General features: G+C 52.3%; 8 protein-coding genes across 8 annotated transcripts; 5 read left to right on the forward strand and 3 right to left on the reverse strand.

Annotated features, from left to right (window-relative positions):
* Positions 1-1985: 1985 nt before the first annotated feature.
* PG994_013560 (uncharacterized protein) lies at positions 1986-2885 on the forward strand (the record flags this gene model as incomplete). The annotated part of the gene is made up of 1 exon (XM_066864969.1): positions 1986-2885. One exon carries the CDS (start codon positions 1986-1988, stop codon positions 2883-2885), a length of 900 nt encoding a protein of 299 aa, XP_066709930.1.
* A 789-nt stretch (positions 2886-3674) lies between these two features.
* PG994_013561 (uncharacterized protein) lies at positions 3675-4210 on the forward strand (the record flags this gene model as incomplete). Its single annotated transcript, XM_066864970.1, has 2 exons — positions 3675-3813; positions 3840-4210. 2 exons carry the CDS (start codon positions 3675-3677, stop codon positions 4208-4210), a joined length of 510 nt encoding a protein of 169 aa, XP_066709931.1.
* Positions 4211-5030: 820 nt separating this feature from the next.
* Positions 5031-5438, forward strand: PG994_013562 (uncharacterized protein; the record flags this gene model as incomplete). The annotated part of the gene is made up of 1 exon (XM_066864971.1): positions 5031-5438. One exon carries the CDS (start codon positions 5031-5033, stop codon positions 5436-5438), a length of 408 nt encoding a protein of 135 aa, XP_066709932.1.
* Positions 5439-5488: 50 nt separating this feature from the next.
* Positions 5489-8135, forward strand: PG994_013563 (uncharacterized protein; the record flags this gene model as incomplete). The annotated part of the gene is made up of 6 exons (XM_066864972.1): positions 5489-6250; positions 6523-6629; positions 6771-7003; positions 7299-7460; positions 7572-7841; positions 8038-8135. The coding sequence occupies 6 exons, from the start codon at positions 5489-5491 to the stop codon at positions 8133-8135; spliced, it is 1632 nt and encodes a 543-aa protein (XP_066709933.1).
* A 432-nt stretch (positions 8136-8567) lies between these two features.
* On the reverse strand, positions 8568-9702 carry PG994_013564 (uncharacterized protein; the record flags this gene model as incomplete). The annotated part of the gene is made up of 2 exons (XM_066864973.1): positions 8568-9036; positions 9200-9702. The coding sequence occupies 2 exons, from the start codon at positions 9700-9702 to the stop codon at positions 8568-8570; spliced, it is 972 nt and encodes a 323-aa protein (XP_066709934.1).
* Positions 9703-10409: 707 nt separating this feature from the next.
* Positions 10410-11518, reverse strand: PG994_013565 (uncharacterized protein; the record flags this gene model as incomplete). Its single annotated transcript, XM_066864974.1, has 2 exons — positions 10410-11071; positions 11125-11518. 2 exons carry the CDS (start codon positions 11516-11518, stop codon positions 10410-10412), a joined length of 1056 nt encoding a protein of 351 aa, XP_066709935.1.
* A 2060-nt stretch (positions 11519-13578) lies between these two features.
* Positions 13579-14187, forward strand: PG994_013566 (uncharacterized protein; the record flags this gene model as incomplete). The annotated part of the gene is made up of 1 exon (XM_066864975.1): positions 13579-14187. The coding sequence occupies one exon, from the start codon at positions 13579-13581 to the stop codon at positions 14185-14187; it is 609 nt and encodes a 202-aa protein (XP_066709936.1).
* Positions 14188-14685: 498 nt separating this feature from the next.
* PG994_013567 (uncharacterized protein) lies at positions 14686-15975 on the reverse strand (the record flags this gene model as incomplete). The annotated part of the gene is made up of 2 exons (XM_066864976.1): positions 14686-15235; positions 15365-15975. The coding sequence occupies 2 exons, from the start codon at positions 15973-15975 to the stop codon at positions 14686-14688; spliced, it is 1161 nt and encodes a 386-aa protein (XP_066709937.1).
* Between the last annotated feature and the right edge of the window lie 1679 nt (positions 15976-17654).

Here is a 17654-nt window from a genome sequence, read left to right on the forward strand (position 1 = left end):
AACCGTTTCTTTACTCTTATTAATCTATAATTACTTTATATAATTATTAATTAATATTAAATAAGCTTTCGTACGTACATATAAGTAGGTTCTAGGTTTAATCGAGGTTATATTACTATATTTTATTATTTATATCTATCTTTAGTACGAGCTATAAGGGGTATCGTATACCCCTTTTAATAAAATAAGAAAGGGGTTTATACGCGTAGGTACGTGGCACCCTTTTTAAAGTAATATAAATATCTAGCTGTTTTAATAATTTTATAGTTATATTATTACGAGTTCGTTATTAAATTCTTCTTTAAATAAATAATTAATTAATTAATTAATTAATTTTAAAGATTTATTCGTAAGTTATAAAAGTTATCTCCGCGGTTTAAAAATTATAATTATTATATATTACTATTTTTAAAAATAATTAGAATTTTTATTTAAAAAATTATTTATATTTATAAACTTTATAATAATATTTTAAAATAATAATTTTAATTAAATTAATTATATAATTATTATTATTTAAACTTATAGGATTAAAAAAGAATTATATTATAAATAAATAAAATAAACATATTTTTAATAAAATCTTACTTTAAAATAAAAAAAAGCTAGATATTCTTTTCGAATATATAATAAACGCATCGGAAATTTATTATTATAATTAATATAATTTTTAATTTAAAGTAATAAGCGATAAATCTCTTTACTTAATAAAATTAAAAAGGTAAAGCTCGCTAGTTTATTTTAAGTAACTAAGCGATAAATAGTCGAAATACGTTATATTTAAAAGTAAAGCCTAGCTACGTTTATAAGATAACCTAGGTTTTAAAATATTTCTTTTAAACGAAAAAGAGGGTCTTAACGAACTCTTTAAACTCGGTCCGGGTCGGTCTGCTCTTAATTCTGTCCCGCAAGGTGGCTCGAGGTAACTTAAGTTTTTTAAAGGCTGCACGTTTCGACTCGCCAGCTTATACGGTTAAAATGGCACGCTAAATGGCGGATTCGAAAGTTAGGATAAGTATAGCTAAAAAGTATAAGAAGTAACGATTTTAATAATATTATTAAATAAGCTGTTCGTACGTACAAGGGTTTCGGGTTTAATCGGGGTTATATTATTATATTTTTATTATTTTTATTTATCTTTAATCTAAGCTACGAGAGGCATCGTATACCTCTCTTTATAAAATAAAAAAGGGGTTCGTGCGCGTAAGCACGTAGCACCCCTTTTAAAGTAGTATAGAAAACCTTAGTTCCTGCTATTCTAATAAATATCCTTTAATTATTAATAAGGGGGTTAAATATTAACTTATATACGAAAAGGGGGTTAAGGGGCTTCGCTTATCGGTAATTAATTTAGGTAGCTGCTTATGTGGTAGGACGGCTAAGTGGTTAAGGTGCTTAGCTCTTACTATCCACCTGCTCGAACAGGTCTAGTTCTCACTTGGGGATCAGATAGAAATACCCCTGATAGATCTGTTCTAGCCCAAAGATCCTTGAGGGGTTGTTCGAATAGAAGTAGGAGATTATTTAGTACGATAGCTCAGCTCAGCTTAATAATACCCCAGTGTGTTTCCTATTTTTAGCATAGGCGTAGACATTTTTATATACATACACCCACTCGGCGAAGTATTCAACCCTTATGCCCGACGGCAGGTGGACTGGGCCATTTTAAGAAGTGGACTATCAGGCTCAATGCATCCGGCCACTCAGGAGAGTGGTACAAAGCAAGCAAACCAAGTGCTTCCCTCATCACCACACCATGTCAGCAATGCTTATGTAAGACCAGCCCCTTGAGATTTATAGCATCATTACATACAAGAAGGGTTGCTTCGTAAGATGAGTTGCTAATAGCAGCCATCTCGGCTTCAAGCGCGCGAAAAAGAATGACGATAATTCATGAAGTAGAGGTGCTGGTGACAGGCTTTGGTGTACGTGAACCTGCCTCCCTTTTTGTATCCTTCTACATCCCACTATTTATTCTCATCTGCATGTTCAAACGTACGGAAGAAAAACTAAATGAGCAAATACAGCCATATCCCGACGGGCATGGCGGCCAGATCGGCCCCAACACGAGCTACACGCTCACGCAGATGATGCCACCGGTACTGGAGCCGCACACGGCCCAGAACCCGTCCGCGACACGCATCCGCATCGCGCGGCCCCGGACGGGGTACGTGCCGACGGAATACCGGGCCATCCGGCAGTTCTGCCACGATCTACACCATCACCATGACTCCAACAAAGATGACGACGGAGGGAGAAAAGAGACAGAGACAGAGACGGCGCTGTTCGTTCACTTGGGCGAGGCTAGAGGCCTCTGGGATCATCATGTCACCATCGAGCGCTGCGCCTTCAAGCAGGGCATGACCAGCGACTTCTGGGGCGCCGTGGGCGGCGCACCGCGCGGGGACCGGAAGTACTATACGGTGCCCGACGCCGTCGGCGAGGTCGTCGACGACTTGGGGCCTTGTCCTTGGGGCGCGGACGTGCCCGTCGGCTTGCGGACGGCGCTGGATGTTGACGCGGTCGCCGACAAGGCGCGGGGGATCTTGAGGATGTGCTCGCAGTTTAGCAGCAACAGCAGTCGTGGCGGTGGTGGTGGTGGTAACCGGGCAGCGGAAGCGGAAGAGGACAGAGACAATGGGCCGCTGGGGATCCTACCGCACTTGGAGGCCGGCTTCTACGGCTGCGGGTTCATCTACTACGAGAGCTTGGCCAACTGCTACGTGAAGCAGCAGCAGCTCGAGGGGCGGTATAATAAACCCAACGTACTGTTCTGTCACGTGCCGGGGAAGGAGGATGCGCGCAGTCTGGTGCGGGCGCGCGATGCGGTGTTGGCTGTCATCGTGGCGGCGGTGGACGAGGTCCTGCGGGCAGGGGGTGCTTGAACCCAGGGCGTTCCTTCCTTCCGGAGCTGTTGTATTACAGAGACCTCATGAAGGTTGAATGAAGCACTCGGGGTGAAATAAAATTATGGGGCTCTGATAAGATTAACCCAACAGCTTATGGATTAACCTAGGGCGCAATCACCTGCGCTCACCAAACAAGTAAGCTCCCCCATGTTTTCATCGTCGTCTTCGCCCTTCTAAGAAGCCTACATGCCACCCCCCTTCCACCACTCTTGCCTGAGATCCTTGAAATATAAGCGGACTAGATCGTGTCTGACCCCAACAACGGCGGACATAGCTCAGTTGGGAGAGCGCCAGACTGAAGCGAGAACTTCGGGAAACATCAATCTGGAGGTCGTGTGGTAAGCAATCCATTGTTTACACCTGGATGTCAGAGTCAGTTAGCTAACAAGACTCTAGTTCAATCCACACTGGCCGCAGTCCTTACTAACTTTTCTTCCTTTTTTTCCTTCTCCTTTTTCAGTTCGGATCTTTTGGGGAGTCGTCGTTATCTTCAAGCATTGGTTTCCCTTGGCAAGTTCTTTGTTTTGTTTGCGTAACTAAGCTACAATACACAATGGACGCTGTTGTCTTTGTCTGTTATAGTCATTCCACGAGCAAGGGGCTAGGCAGGCACCCTTTGTCCCCATTATGGATGAGAAGAGGGCCGTCGAGTGCAGATCCAGAATGGCATTCATTCCTTGATTGACACATACGCATATCCAATGAGTCTTGCTCATCCTTCCACCCACCAATAATCCAAACATCAGCCAAAGTGTTCGAGGAGACATGGCGAATAATAACAATGCAAACCGGAACTACGATTATCCCTTGTCCCCATGGGCCCAGCGTTTCGGGCAATCCCCTGAGCGCGTCTGGTCCGGCGTAAACGGTCAAGATCATTCTGGCCTGGCACCTATGTTCCGGGGTTGGACCCCCGTTACTACGCCGAAGACCCTGCCGGCAGCGGCCAACAACCCTACCCGGTGCCGTCACTGGAAGAGCTTGATCTGCTGTTCCTGAGCGAGGCAGAACAGGATCTTCAGCTGAGCGGCTTCAGGACCTGGGAGTTGGCGGTACTGAATGAGACTCTCTACGGGGACTTCGCTGGCGGCCACAGAAGGCTAGGCGATGCTCAGGACGAAGAACGGAGTGCCAGGGCTTTCGACCAAGGCAGACTCATTATCGACGAGGACAAATGGCTGCCTTGGCTCCGGAGGGATAATTGGTGGCAATCCAAGATTGTCGATGACCGGCGGACGCTTCCAGGACGTAAATTCTGGTCCGTGGACGATGACTGTGGAGGACCTCCGGAAAAAGAGTAACATACATGGGCAATCAGTTCATCCTTTCGACCTTTCTAGATGATCGATGGTCAATAGAAACCGGTCACAATATATTGGGCAGGTGGTACCACACTCCTCCGAAAGAAACTCCAAGAGGAAAAAAATTCGCTCTGGAAGAACGTAAAGGAGAGCTTAGCCTCGCGGTATTCCACATGAGAGCCCTTGTCGAGGGAGATTTGACCCTAGCTGAGAGATGCTTGCTCCAGGCCTCCATAGCCAAAACAGTAAGATTGCCAATATCCCGGAACCTAAGAAGTAATTGGAGAACTCTCTACTAATAATCCCACACAGTTTTGCCACGAAAGCATGGTATGAACCCTGTATGAAGCCTCGTCCCTCACGCATAGTTTCTGACTTCTGTATAGCATGCTTTGTTTGGTGTTTATAGGGAAGACGGCGTGTTGGAGGCCGAGCCAGTAGGTATTGGATTTGTAACCCAATAGACTTCCACCCTCTGGCTGACAAAGATCTCAAGTACATTAATGACGAAAATTCTAGAGAGATTGGGCGTGCTTTTGAGAACATGGTTTTTGGCGGTGTAAGTACCCAACACTTTATATTGTCTCGCTAGTAACAAATGCAGATTCATCCCGCGAGAGCCCGTGTTGGAAAAGGACGGGTTAAAAACAACAAACTACTAACTCAAAACGAAATGTAGCAATCTTTTAACAAACCCAAGGGTCGTGCTTATAGAACGGCAGAGTCGTGGTCCACCGGCACAATAATGGCCTGGATGACAATGCCTTGGCCATCCCGTCGCACGCTAGTTCAATACGGTGGTCAAGGCCAAGCAAAGAACATGTCTTATGATGAAGACGTAGAAGTAGTTCCTCTGCTTTGGGTGTCAGCACTGCTTACAGAAAAGTTCTGGACCACCGAGGTCGCCAAGCACGGGTGCAAGGCTTTGATCATGCCCAGATTCGTCAAAGTAGCGCGCCACTTCTCGAAGACCGGTGCGAGTACCAAGTCCATCACCGCGGCAAAGGCGCTTCTTGAAGTAGACACGCCCCTCGATTCACTAAAAGAGAGGCTGAGGACCACGGCGCTCGATTTTAACAGGAGGGTCCACAGCTGGGTAGGAAGACGCCCGTGGTACCAAGAAGAAAAGTTCAAGTGGTTCATCTCCCCGTGGAAGACGGAGACGTGGCGACCAGCCATCAAGCAGTTCAAGATCGCCCATGCGCTTAAATACCAGGTCGAGTGCTAAAATGCTTGCCAAGAAGTGATGGGGTTATACAGAAAACGTGCACCCTGGATATGGGTGTATCGGGCCATCGGATTACTCATGAATGCCTCCATGCCCATTCGCAGATCCGAAACGTTGGGACCAGCTCCAAGACATTATATCGTAGAAGAGTTGTTCAGGAGCCAAGCCGCAGCTCGGAATCCCGCGAGGCACGCACCTGTGGTCTCAAACAAGAGAGTCTATCAATTCGGCGACACACAACTTACCATCCCGGCAGCCAGTATACGGACCCCCTTGACAAAGACAGAGTGCACCCCATCGGGTTCCAATCGGACTGGCTGAACTGGTTCGAGAAGTGGTGCGACGTCCACGAGCGACTGGAGCCCCTGCCCCGCGGCTGGCACGCCGCCCTGGCCGAGGCGCACCGCCAGCTGGCGCAGGCCCGGCGCGACCCGGCCTACGCGCGCTGCGACGCCTGGGCGCCCTTCGACTTCGAGGTCCCGCCCTACGACGACCGGTGGCAGGCTTGGGATCTCGTCGCCGCGGCGGGGGGCGCCGAGATGCGCCGCGAGCTGCGGAACCGCGACCCGCCGCGCCAGTTCGCCGACCTGCAGCAGAAGCAGGCGGCGGCGGGGAGCGGGAGCAAGTTCCGGGACGAGCAGGCGCTGCGGGAGCTGCTGGACGTGCAGGCCCGGACGTTCTTGGCGGTCAACGCGCAGGGGGACCCGTTGCCGTTCCTCACCATCAGCGAGGTCGGGGCGCATCGGGAGGCGGACGACGCGTGGATCTTGGTCCGCGGAACAACGCCGCGCATGATGTTTACGATGTCACCGGTAAGCCAAGCTGGGTGTTTTTCTTTTTTTTCTTTTTTAACTCTGAGTCCTCTCGGTTCTCTCTCCCTCCTGCGCCCTCCCCTCTTGGCACATAATGGGAGCGAAAGGATACTAACCAAAAACGTCATGAACCAGAGGCTTTGGGAGTTCTACGGTGGGATAACGAAAGTTTTCGAGAAGTGGTACGAATGACCAAATACGGCCTCCAGATGAGCGCAGCAAAGACAGAGGCAGAGATTGCTTGGAATCAGACGTTTATGCGCTCGTATAAGAGCTGGAAGCTGGTCGGAAAGCTTGCGGTTCCTCGTTTAGAAGCAGCGGTGCGGGAGAATGATGGAACCGACGGACTGCCTTTGTATAAGACGTACGGCAAGGAGGTGTACGATTTGACCAGTGAGTCTATTCCATTCCATTGCATTGCCACCCAAATGTCTATCCAGTCTGGGGGGTGTGTGGGAGGAAGAGGGAGGTCTGACTTATGACGACGCCAAACAGATTTTGCATGCCCGCCGCATTGGAGACCTATCCTGCTCAGCAACCCTGGCGGTCCCATTGACGAGTCCCTGCCGGGCTTCTACCCCGCGATGGTGTCGGTCATCTCTAAGTACCGTTGCGGCTACATCATGGACCCGCCCAGCGCGCCGCGGGCGGAGGCCGACCTCACGCCCTTCACCGCGCGTACGCTCCGGTTCCAGGACAACCCGAACTTGGGCGTCTATTTCGCCCTCGGTCGTTATGTGTACGATATGACCAGTACGTATGAAAAGTCCAAACATGACAACAACATTGGGCACTAGTACTGGTTACTGGATGAATGACCCCCTTTCCTGTCTCCTGCCTCCACTCCATTCCATCACGGATCTTGTTTTCTTCTTTTCCTCTTTTCCTCTTTTTTCCTGCTTTCTTGCCCTGATTGGAAAAAGCCCGTGTCTTTGTGGTTCTCAACCGGCTTCTAACGCAGGGTGATTTGCTAATTCCAATCCTCCTTCTCATCAGATTATCTTGAGAGTGCATCCCGGCGGCCTGGCTTTGCTCAATCAGTAGGCAGTGACCGACGCTTCGGAGCTGTTCGCCCAATGGCACAGCACCGACATTCTGCTCGAGAGCCCCTATGATTCCATGCGCATCGGCAGGATTGTGAACGAGATCTCGGTTGATCAAATCCAGGCGCACCACGTGGTTTTGGATAAATGGGTATATGACATTACGGGTAAGCCCCTTTCCGGCTCTTCTTTTCTCTCTCCCTTCTTTCTTTTCTTTCTTGCTATATGAACTTGTCATGGTCGAGATAGGCTGACAGCCGGGGTGTGACGACGAACAGTACCAGATGAGGGAGACGCATGCGGGCTCTTCCGAGATCCGCAAGAAATCGGCGGCACGGACGCCACCGAGATACTGAACGACGAGGGCACTCCGGCCCCGGCCCGGGGAGCCTTGGGCATGCTGAAGGCGAACTACCAGAGCCGCATCGTGTACCGCGTGCGGGAGACCGAAATGGCCCAGGTCATGTTCGACGACTTGACTGCGCACAACGACCCCGTGGGCCCCGGCGCTTGGGTTGCTATTGGAGACAATGTCTGGGACGTTACGGGTAAGCAAAAACCTCTCCTCTATCCAATCCACCCTGGGGGTCTTCATTTCCCGTGGAATGTACATATATATATATATCGCTGGTAGTACTGGTTGCTGACACATAGTGTTACGGAAATTATACAGATATGATGTTGCAGCCGGAGTGGTACCCACGTACGATCGACCGCGGACTAGCCGGCAAGGTGTTGCGCCAGGAGGCGCAGGGGACGAAGCCTGGCTCCAGGAGCTTTACCCGCATCTTCTTGTGGTGAGGCTCGACCTGACTGCATTCGGAAGTATGGATATCTCGTAGATTGTTGTAAAGGGTCGGGTGATAAGCTCTAGTAGACATCCAAGTTTGCTGACTTGACAATGTAGCCTTTTTTCCCAATCGGGGCGGCCTGGCTCAGTTGGGTGTACTGATGTAGCGCCGTGGCATAGATACCTGGGCAAGAAGACATAGATTACGCTGTTTGTGAGAAGAGTACAATGTGCGTTTGGGCAGGGTTCCTATACTATACTCTTGCAAAGGAGGGCAATTTATGGTTTCATGTATTTGGATAAATAAATAACACGTTACTTCAAGCTTTGCTTTTCCGAGGACAAATACAAGCGTCTTACTGCGTCTAAACTTGAATGGATCTACACTCTCTCTGTCTCTCTCCCCGCCTCCCTCCTGCCCCCCACCCCCCTGAATTATTAAGTCCACCGCATCATACTCACTCACTCACTCAACCAACCCTCCTCATCCGCTCCACGTCAGAACCCTCCACCGCCACCCCTGCTGCAGCACCGCGAGGTCCTTCTCGTCCAGCTGCTGCTGCAGCGCCTCCTGACCGCCACCCCCGCCCCGCTCGACCTTGGCCGCGAGCCGCTTCAGCCGCTTCGAGACCGTCTTGGCCACGCGCAGCGACACCTCGTTCTCGAACACGTACAGCACCGACAGCACGAAGAAGGCGACGGCCGCGAAGCCGCCGAGGAACCAGCCGCTGCCGCGCATGGACGCGCGGATCCGCTTGATCAGGGAGCGGGACTTGGCGAAGGCGTACTCGGTGGCGTTCATGAGGGCGTTGCTGTTGGTGTTGCTGCTGCTGTTGCTGCCTTCGGTTTGCGCCGTTGCTGTCTTGTTGTTGCTATCTTCCCCTTTCTTGTTGCTGTCCTGACGCCGGAAGATGCGTCGGACGAGGGGCATGATGGAGGCCCTTATTGTTTTGCTTGTGTTAATCGAGTAATTACGCTAAATTCCTCCCCGTATGGAGCACTTTATATCTCGTGATATATTCACTTCCCATCCCCACAAACATCCCAAGCGATATTTAATAATCCTTGAAAACCAAAAGGACAAAAAGAGAGGAGAGATGGATCATAATTACTCACAGGACCCCGCCCAAAACCCACTTCCGCCACCGATGCGCCTCGGCCTCCTTGATAACCACGGCCAAGCGGCGCCGCAGCGTCTGCAGTTCGTCCAGCACCAGCCCCTGTTGCGTCCGGGCCCGGGCCATGGCGTCCATAGCCATGGGTTCGCTGACACTGTAGCTGCTGCCGCTGCCGTACGGGATCCGGCGGAGCTGGGTCATGTACTCGCGCGCGGCGAACTCGCACGTGGTCCGCGCGGACTTGATGCTCCGGTCGCCGCTGCTGCTGGTGCTGACCCGCGCCGGCGGCGGCGGCAGCTGGTGCTGCTGAACATTGTCAGAGTAATAATTACCCCCAGCCGGAGCGGGAGCTGATGATGATGGGTACCCGGTGGCCGCGACGGCGCCTGAGGCGCTTGGGTATAGCGCAGGGGCTGGGCCAATGTTGGCGAGGGGCGTCGGGCCTGGACGCGATGGCTGCTGTGGGGGATAGGAGGGGGTGGAGGTGGGTTGGTACTCCATTGTTTGTGGGTGAATGACGGAGGAGGAGTTTGGGGATTCGGGCCGGGCCGCTATCTGAGGGGGGGGAGGGGAACTAACTCCACGGACAAAGATGTAATCAAGAGAGACAGAGATAGAGAGGTGCAATCTGAGAGATAGACGGCCTGAGACGATGTAGGAGAAAAACGGCGTTTGCTCTTCGGCGTTAGTCGAAAAGCAAAAAAGTGAGACAGGCAGCGAAAAACGGACGTGGTGGTACAGATTGATGAAAAAGTGAGGCGAAAAGAAGAAGAAGCAAGCAGGTCGCATGTTATTCTGCGCGACGCAAGGAAAGCGGCAAACTTGTTGGAGTGAATGCACCCATTGGTTGGTCGGTCCATCGCTTGTTGTTGGGCTGTACGTGGATGGCTGGCGTGATACAAGGGGGTGTGTCCGTCACTGCTTATGATGCGGGGAAAGCCGAAAGGAGTAAATCGCTTCTTGGATTCCATCATCACTTCACTGTTGCCATCTTTCTCGTCGATTGGGTTGGGTTGTACATCTCCAAGTTAAATGATATTGTGCAAACAAAAGAGCACTGTCTATTGTCCCAGGTTATGTGATACTCTCGATGATCGCTAATTAGGAGAATCTCAACTCGGCCACAACACGCGACCACGAAAAGCAATATTGTTACCGTATCCGCAGCTGACTCAACTCCTCAGCCGAACCAATCATCACCATCTCAATCAAAACAAGCTCATATCCCGCAAAATGCGCACAAACGCCGACCGGCTCGACGTCTTGGGCGCCGTCGCCGTCCTCCCCCACAGACTCTGCGCGACCATGGACCGAGCAAACAGCGGCAGCGCGCGCCAGACGGCGCGGACCGTCTGGAGGTGTCGCGGCGTGCTGGGCTGAAAGACCTGGGAGTAGGCATTCAGCAAGTCCACGAGCACGCGCGGCTGGTTGAAGGCCGCGTCGTACCCTTCCATGAGAAAGAGCGCGAACTCGTCGATCTGGTTCAGCAGCGCGTCGCTGCAGCCGAGCCCCCATTCTTTGTCGAGCACCGCGCACAGCCCCACGAACAGCCGGCTCGCCGCGTAGTAGCCCGCGCGCGCGCAGTCGGCCCGGTCCAGCAGGTCCGCGGCCCGGTCGAAGAGGCGCACGGGGATCGCCTGCAGGCGGTACTGCTCGAGCTGCCGGAACAGGTGGCGCAGGCCGTCCTCGGCGGCGGGCGTGCGGTTCGCGGGCGCAAGGTAGGCGTAGGGGTACAGACGCCGCCCGAAGGGCTCTTGGCGCGTCGCGGGCAGGTGGAAGAGGATGTCGGCGCGGTTGCAGTGGAAGACGAGGCTGTTCGGGAGCGCGACTTCGATGGGGCGGTCTTGCCAGCGCGCGGGTCGGGCGGGGGCTGGGGCTGGGGCGGGTGCGGGTACGGCGGCGGCGGCGGGAGGGGGTAGTAACCTCCGCCATATTGCTGATAATAGGGGTATGCGGGCGGCGGCTGCTGTGCTGGTGGTCCCATTGCTGGCGGCGGGTTGGCGTAATAGTTCTGCCCCCCTTGGCCGGGATAGTTCTGGCCAAAGGGGGCCTGGCCTGCATTGGGGTTGACGCCAGGGTGAGCACTCAAAGGAAGTCCCGGGTCCGGGCTGGCGAAACGCACGTGTCGAGCCCCTCCGCCGGGCGTGTGCAGACTGGGTTGCGCGGTTGGCTGATGGCCTGTTGCCCCCGCAGCGCTTGCGGGGTGACTGGAGTGATGACTGCTCTGAGGATGTGCTTGAGGGTGCAGAATCAGCTGGCCATTTTGGGAATGCGAACTGCCGCCTCCCGGGTGCTGGGGTTGACTTGCGCGACTCATGGTTGCTGTCTGGGCCCAGGACGTTCTACACACGGTGTTGAAGCTGTGAGCGAAAGGGGGAGAGCAGTTCCCACAGAGCGCAATTTTTCTTTTGGAAAGCACAGGATTACGGGATACATATATTACTGTCTGCGTGACTGGTCCTGATTCACCACCGTCGTGTTTCAAGAGGCAGGGCTTCCAGGTAAGTTTGCCCCCTGCTCCCGCCTTGCTGTGTTACGGGTGACAGTACCAGTTGCCATGTTGACAAACATTGGTGCGTATCGGACGGAAGACACGTGAGATGTGTGGGTAATCAGGAGTCAAGATTGATCCTGTCTAATCGAGTGACAGCATCAAGAAACGTTTGCGCCATTCATCGTGGGCAAAGACTTTCGATGTTAATAAGGGATGAAGTATTATTCGACTTGTAATGTGTATCATATCTCGATCAAGTGTTCGTCCGGGCAAGCTGTCGCGTGCTGCTGATATCTACCCCTGGCGTTGGCAGCATGCATAACATTGGGTTCGTAGGTCTGGTTCGTCTGGAGTCTTGTCATTGGCACTTCCTTGGGAAGATGGCTGGCCATGCATGTAAGACGTCAGGGATCTCTCCAACCAATAGAAATATTACCTTAGTACCACCCTCCTTGAAAATATGACGCTCTCAGTGGCCCAACATCTTGGGGGGCTGGGGTGCGTGCCTACGGGAATTGTTATTATCCCTAAGCCTGTTTCCCCTCACCATGTCATCATTTGCCCCGAAATAATGTCCTTCACCCCAATCTTACCCGGAGTTCGGCGTGCATATCCACATCATGAGGCTCCTGAATACCCACACCCTAAGCCTGGAGAGTTTTGCCAATGAATATCTCACTCCTCCTTACGCTATCTTGTCCCATACGTGGGGTAATGATGAGATCCTGTTTAGCCATGTTCACACTCAAGGGTCCGAAGATCCGGAGTGGAAGAGCAGCGGTTCAGCGACAAAGGTCCTAAGGAGCGCCGACCAAGCACGTCGAGACGGGCTAGGATATGTATGGATCGATACAATCTGCATTGATAAGAGCAGCAGTGCCGAACTGTCCGAAGCAATCAACTCCATGTTCGACTGGTATGCAAGAGCAAGAATCTGCTATGCCTATCTTGTGGATGTCCAAGAACTCGAGGATCTGGCACGCTGCAGGTGGCTGCTTAGAGGTTGGACCCTACAGGAACTCATTGCTCCCGGACACGTCGTCTTTTATAACCAGCATTGGGATCAACTAGGGGCCCGAGCATCGTTGGCAGACATGCTCGCATCCCTCACGAAGATCGATCGAGAGCTTCTTCGGAGGGAATGCTTTTGGGACGTAAACGTCGTGTTAACATGGATCAGCACTGCCACGAAAATGTCCTGGGCAGCCAATCGACAGACTACGAGGAACGAGGACAGTGCGTAATGCTTAATGGGACTCTTCAATGTCAATATGCCTCTACTTTACGGAGAAGGACACAAGGCATTTAGTCGTCTACAGGAAGAGATTCTGAAAGACACCACCGACGCCTTGATACTCGCATATGATTCCGCTCACTTTCACGGCAGCCTTTTGGCACCAGGGCCCGCGCACTTTGAACATGATCTGACAGCACTATGGGAGGCTTCTGGTCCGTTGCAATTTTCCTATAGGCAAATCACTTTCGAAACATTGGTGTGCCCTCTCGGAAGCTCTCCAGCACGAGGAGATTGCGCCGCTATACTGGACTGCTACTTTAACCGGGACACTTTCTCCAGAGAGGTTCTCATTCTTTCGCCCTGAGGCAGCTCCAAGAGCGTCTTTACAAAAGCTCATTACGGGAAGCTGTTTCGCCTTCAAGAACCAAACTTGCTGATAGATATCAAGAGGGGAAATTGCCTAGGTATATGACACTGCACCACGCGTATCTGTGCTGATCCCTTTAGTTTCTATTTTCAGGACTGTTTACTACCCACCTATTGATTGGATAACACAGGAACCCTTGACATCTGCAAAGCGCAACGAAAGATGGTCACCATCAAGCCGGACCAACCCCGAAGCCTCATACTGCCCCTGAAAATATCCATGGCAGACCAACAGTACCTCCCCATACAGTATCATATAGCGAATTCGTCGCCCCCAATGTTCAACCATGTCATGGTCCAATCGCCCAGCCCAGCAGCCGAGTTCGAATTGGGAAGCAGAGTGGCCAAGGGCATCATTGCACTTTCTTCTGATCCAGCGAGGAAGTCCCCGTGCCCTCTTTCGAAGACGTCACTATGCATCACTTGGGGTATACGTGATGATACTGAGCCTTGGTGTAGGCTATGGATACCCAGCTGGATATGCAAAGCAGCTGGCATAGACATGCGAAAGTCCGTGGATAGCTATATTGACGACTTGCTTGAATCGACAATGTACGCCAACTACTTGATTCCGCAACTTCATCCTACCCATACCGCGACCATGACAGAACTCGGTTCGAATATACACGATGAGGCCGATACAACCACATTCGGCGCAGAAGGCCAATTCCCTGAGCATTCCGTCACTGTCAAAATCGTAAAGGCACCTTTTTTGGACCGACCAAAACTACAACTTTCCATCGAAATCGAAGTAATCGGACAAGAATCCCAGAGGACTTCATTATGGCGAAGCATCCAAGAAACTATGACGGTGGGGAGTCGCGATTAATGACAAACTCTTTATTCTTTGATTGGGACAAGTAGTTATCGATGCGGTTCGTGCGAGCCCAGCCTCCTTCGTTACCCCTGATGACAGCCCCTGATGATAGCCCGTCTTGTTCCAGAGTGTCTACCCGGGGGGTGGGGGGGGGGTTCATTACGATGATGACTACTGGTCTTATGTATTTGCATTCATTCATGTCAAGCATGGTGTTCACACATGATACTTTCAGCTAGAGGTCTATTTCTCGATAGCTGTCTAGGGGAGCTATGATTATATGAGTTTAAACAAACGACGGGTATCGCCCCCAATGCGCTGCAGCAAGAAACAAAAACAAACTCCTCCCGCCATTATACTAGCATCGCTTCGTTCTCTTCTCCCATTCCAATTCAAGTCATTATGGTTCGTATTTCTCCCCATTCTGGTAACGGGCTCATATCTTCCACTTCATAAAGCGTCGTACGCGGCCGTGACTTAGAATTTCTCATGATAATAATAAACCCAGCCTTAAGCGGTGGTGGTGGTGGTGGGGGCGGCAGTAGCAGCAGGAGCAGGCTCGGCCTCAGCACTCTTGTTGCTGCTGGCATCCTTCCCCTTGCTACCGCCATTAAGAGCCAACGCATCCTTGACCCAGGCGAACAAGCTCGACTTGCGCTTATGCGTGCGCGGCGTAGCCGAGGCCTCGTCCTTACCCAATCTCAACCCCGCCATGCCGGCTGAGACCTCGTACGTGCTCGACGCGGCGGGGGTGGGCGGGCCCTCGACCCCTTCGCCGACGAGCGGCTTGCGGCCCCAGACCCAGCGGAACTCCTGCCCGACGAGCCCGGCGTCGAAGTCGGCCTTGATCTGGCGGAAGAGCTCGTGCACGCGCTCGCGCGTCGCGAGCCCGGGCGTGTCGCCCTGGTCCGCGACGCCCAGCGCCGACTGGTAGCACACGGTGTACAGCACGTCGGCGCCCAGGCGCTGGATCTTCTCGTCCTGCAGCACGTTGAAGACCTCCTTGTTGATGTCGCGCAGGCCGGCGTCCTTGAACCAGCCGGGGAGCTTGAAGGCGGGGCTGTTTTTAAAGTTGGCGTTGTTAGCAGGGATGATGGATGATGTGCTTTTGGAAATCGGTTTTTCTCTCTCTCTGCCTCTGGTGCGGGGGAAAGAGGGGGGAATGTTGAATTTGGGGGTTGGTACTTACATGGGCTCACGTCCCAGGGCCATGGTGCGCTTGATCTCGTGTCCTAGGTACTCGTCGAACGCCAGACTGGGCGGGATGGTCTGCCAGCCGTGCCAGCCGCCCTCATGCCAGAGCAGGTGCCCGCCCGGCTTGAGGAGGGCGACCATGGCCTGGATGACGCGGGGCCACTCGTCTTTGCGCCAGGAGAAGAACTGGAGGCGGGCGTGGACGAGATCATAGGAGCCGGACATGTTCATCTCCTCGGGGAAGGGCTGGGTGGCGTCGCCGCCCATGAGGCGGACATTCTTGGGCAGCGTGTCGGCGGCCGGGAACTTGGACGTGTCCGGGTCGAAGCCGTCGAGCTGCTTGGTGCTGGGCACCTGCTCCGCCAGCGTCGTCAGGAAGCAGCCCGTGCCGGTGCCGACGTCGATGACGCGTGCGCCGCCCTTGATGGACTCCAGGTGCGCCTTGATGTGGGGAGGCACCGCGTGCCCACCCTGCATGGGTAGGTATAGGTTGTAGTGGTTCGAGTCCAGCCGGTTGGTCTCGACCTCGTTGGTGTGGTTCAGGGTGTAGAGCGGCTTAGCGCTGTTCATGTCGACGTTGCTGCTGCCGGCTGTTGTATCTGCCATGATGCCTGCACGGGTTTTTCGGTTAAAGATTACTACTTAGTAATGTGATGATATATGGTTATGTGACGGGGATGCGGCGTTCTCAGGTGTGTGTCGGTGCGTTGGTGATCCCTGGCTTTGGCGGCGCACGGATGGTGATGGGAGCACTGGGTGGTAGAGGCGTGAGTCGGAGAGAAAGGGATGGGAGCGGGAGCTAAGACGATCCTCGTTCTTTAGGCGGTTTTAGGTGTTATTCTAGGGCCTAGTATTCCTGATACAACGGGCGGTACGGTAGGGATCAACCTTGAAAGGATTTTCTTCTGACAGTTGGGAATATTATTTCCGAACGATGAACGAATTTAAATAGACTTTGAGCTTGGGCCTATATACATATTTATACCCATAGAGTTTCGTTGCTGGTCTATAAATGTAACCGCAGAAAGAGGGGACCGGAGGGACCTGAGGGGGGCTCGGCGAGGGCAGGCGCTGCAGGCGGCAATGCAGGTGCATTCGGCCCATGCCTCACGACCGCATCTGTATCCGTTTCGGTTCGTCTGCCACCTTCCTCGCGCGTTATTGATCGTGTCTTACCTCGGCTGCACCCAGATGGCATGGGGCGGTCTTCCTAACAGAGAGATACACGAAGTAGTGAGCTGCATGCTGGTGGGAAGGACCAAAGGAGGTTGGTCAGGTAGTTGCGACAGAGTCGTAGACGAATGCAGGCGATGCTCCACTGCATGCATTGCAACGGCACGGGAATGGACAGTTCTGCCGTGCTAGTCAGTCTATACATGCACCGTAGTAACGAAGAGGGCATAGCTCTGCTTCACCGACAAAAGGGGGTGTTATGGCAGATGGATCCAAGATATGTGCAAGGCAGGATCAGGAACCTCCAAATGGAACGATTGCATGTGTATCATGCTTCATCCGGAACAGCATGATGGAGGAAGGGTCTATGTAGTTTGAGAAAACATGATACGTATCCTCTTTCCTTTCTTTCTTCACGACATGATTGGGATATGTCCCCTGGATACATACACACATACACAACAATGGCTGACAGGCACATAAGACATCTTAGGAATATAACGCAGCAGCGAAGATGACTTTTGCTGGCGACTTCAAAGAGGGAGGGGCGGGGGTCTCTATTATGTACTGTAAGAAGGAGCTGACATGGATATAGGCCTAGCTAAACTTAAAGTTCTCACATTATCGGTTGTTCTCCGTAGTTATTAGGACGACATATTAGTTAATATATTGTGGAGAGATGGTTTATTCATCAGCTTATTCATCTTCTGCAGTGGTTGCCGCTCATGTCGTTGGGTGGTTGGTGTGTTCTAGTAGTACAGGGAAAATCAGGCTATTGATTTCTTGCACCACGCAGCTAACCCTTCTCGATTTCCGCCCAACCGATTAAAGCGCGGGTCTTTCGATGATAATCCGTCGAACCTTGCTCTGTACTAGACGATCGTGTATTTGCATAAATATGCATAATGTGGGAATGGATGGGTTGTTGCGATAACGTGTGGAACCGTCTGTCCAGACCCCTGATACTGGGCCTTTGACCCCTGGCCGGCGCTATACCCTATATAACAATGCCATCGCAGCACTCCGCCCGCAACGCTCCTAAGCGGGCCGCTTGTCCCTCCACTCTCTGCAGTTTTTGCCATGTGGCCCGGCTGGTCAGCACTTTAAAAGGT

The sequence above is a fragment of the Apiospora phragmitis genome, assembly GCF_038363925.1.
Source record: "Apiospora phragmitis strain CBS 135458 chromosome Unknown utg000011l:1.0-3236445.0:1.0-3240683.0, whole genome shotgun sequence".
In the NCBI taxonomy this organism is placed as follows: Eukaryota; Fungi; Ascomycota; class Sordariomycetes; order Amphisphaeriales; family Apiosporaceae; genus Apiospora; species Apiospora phragmitis.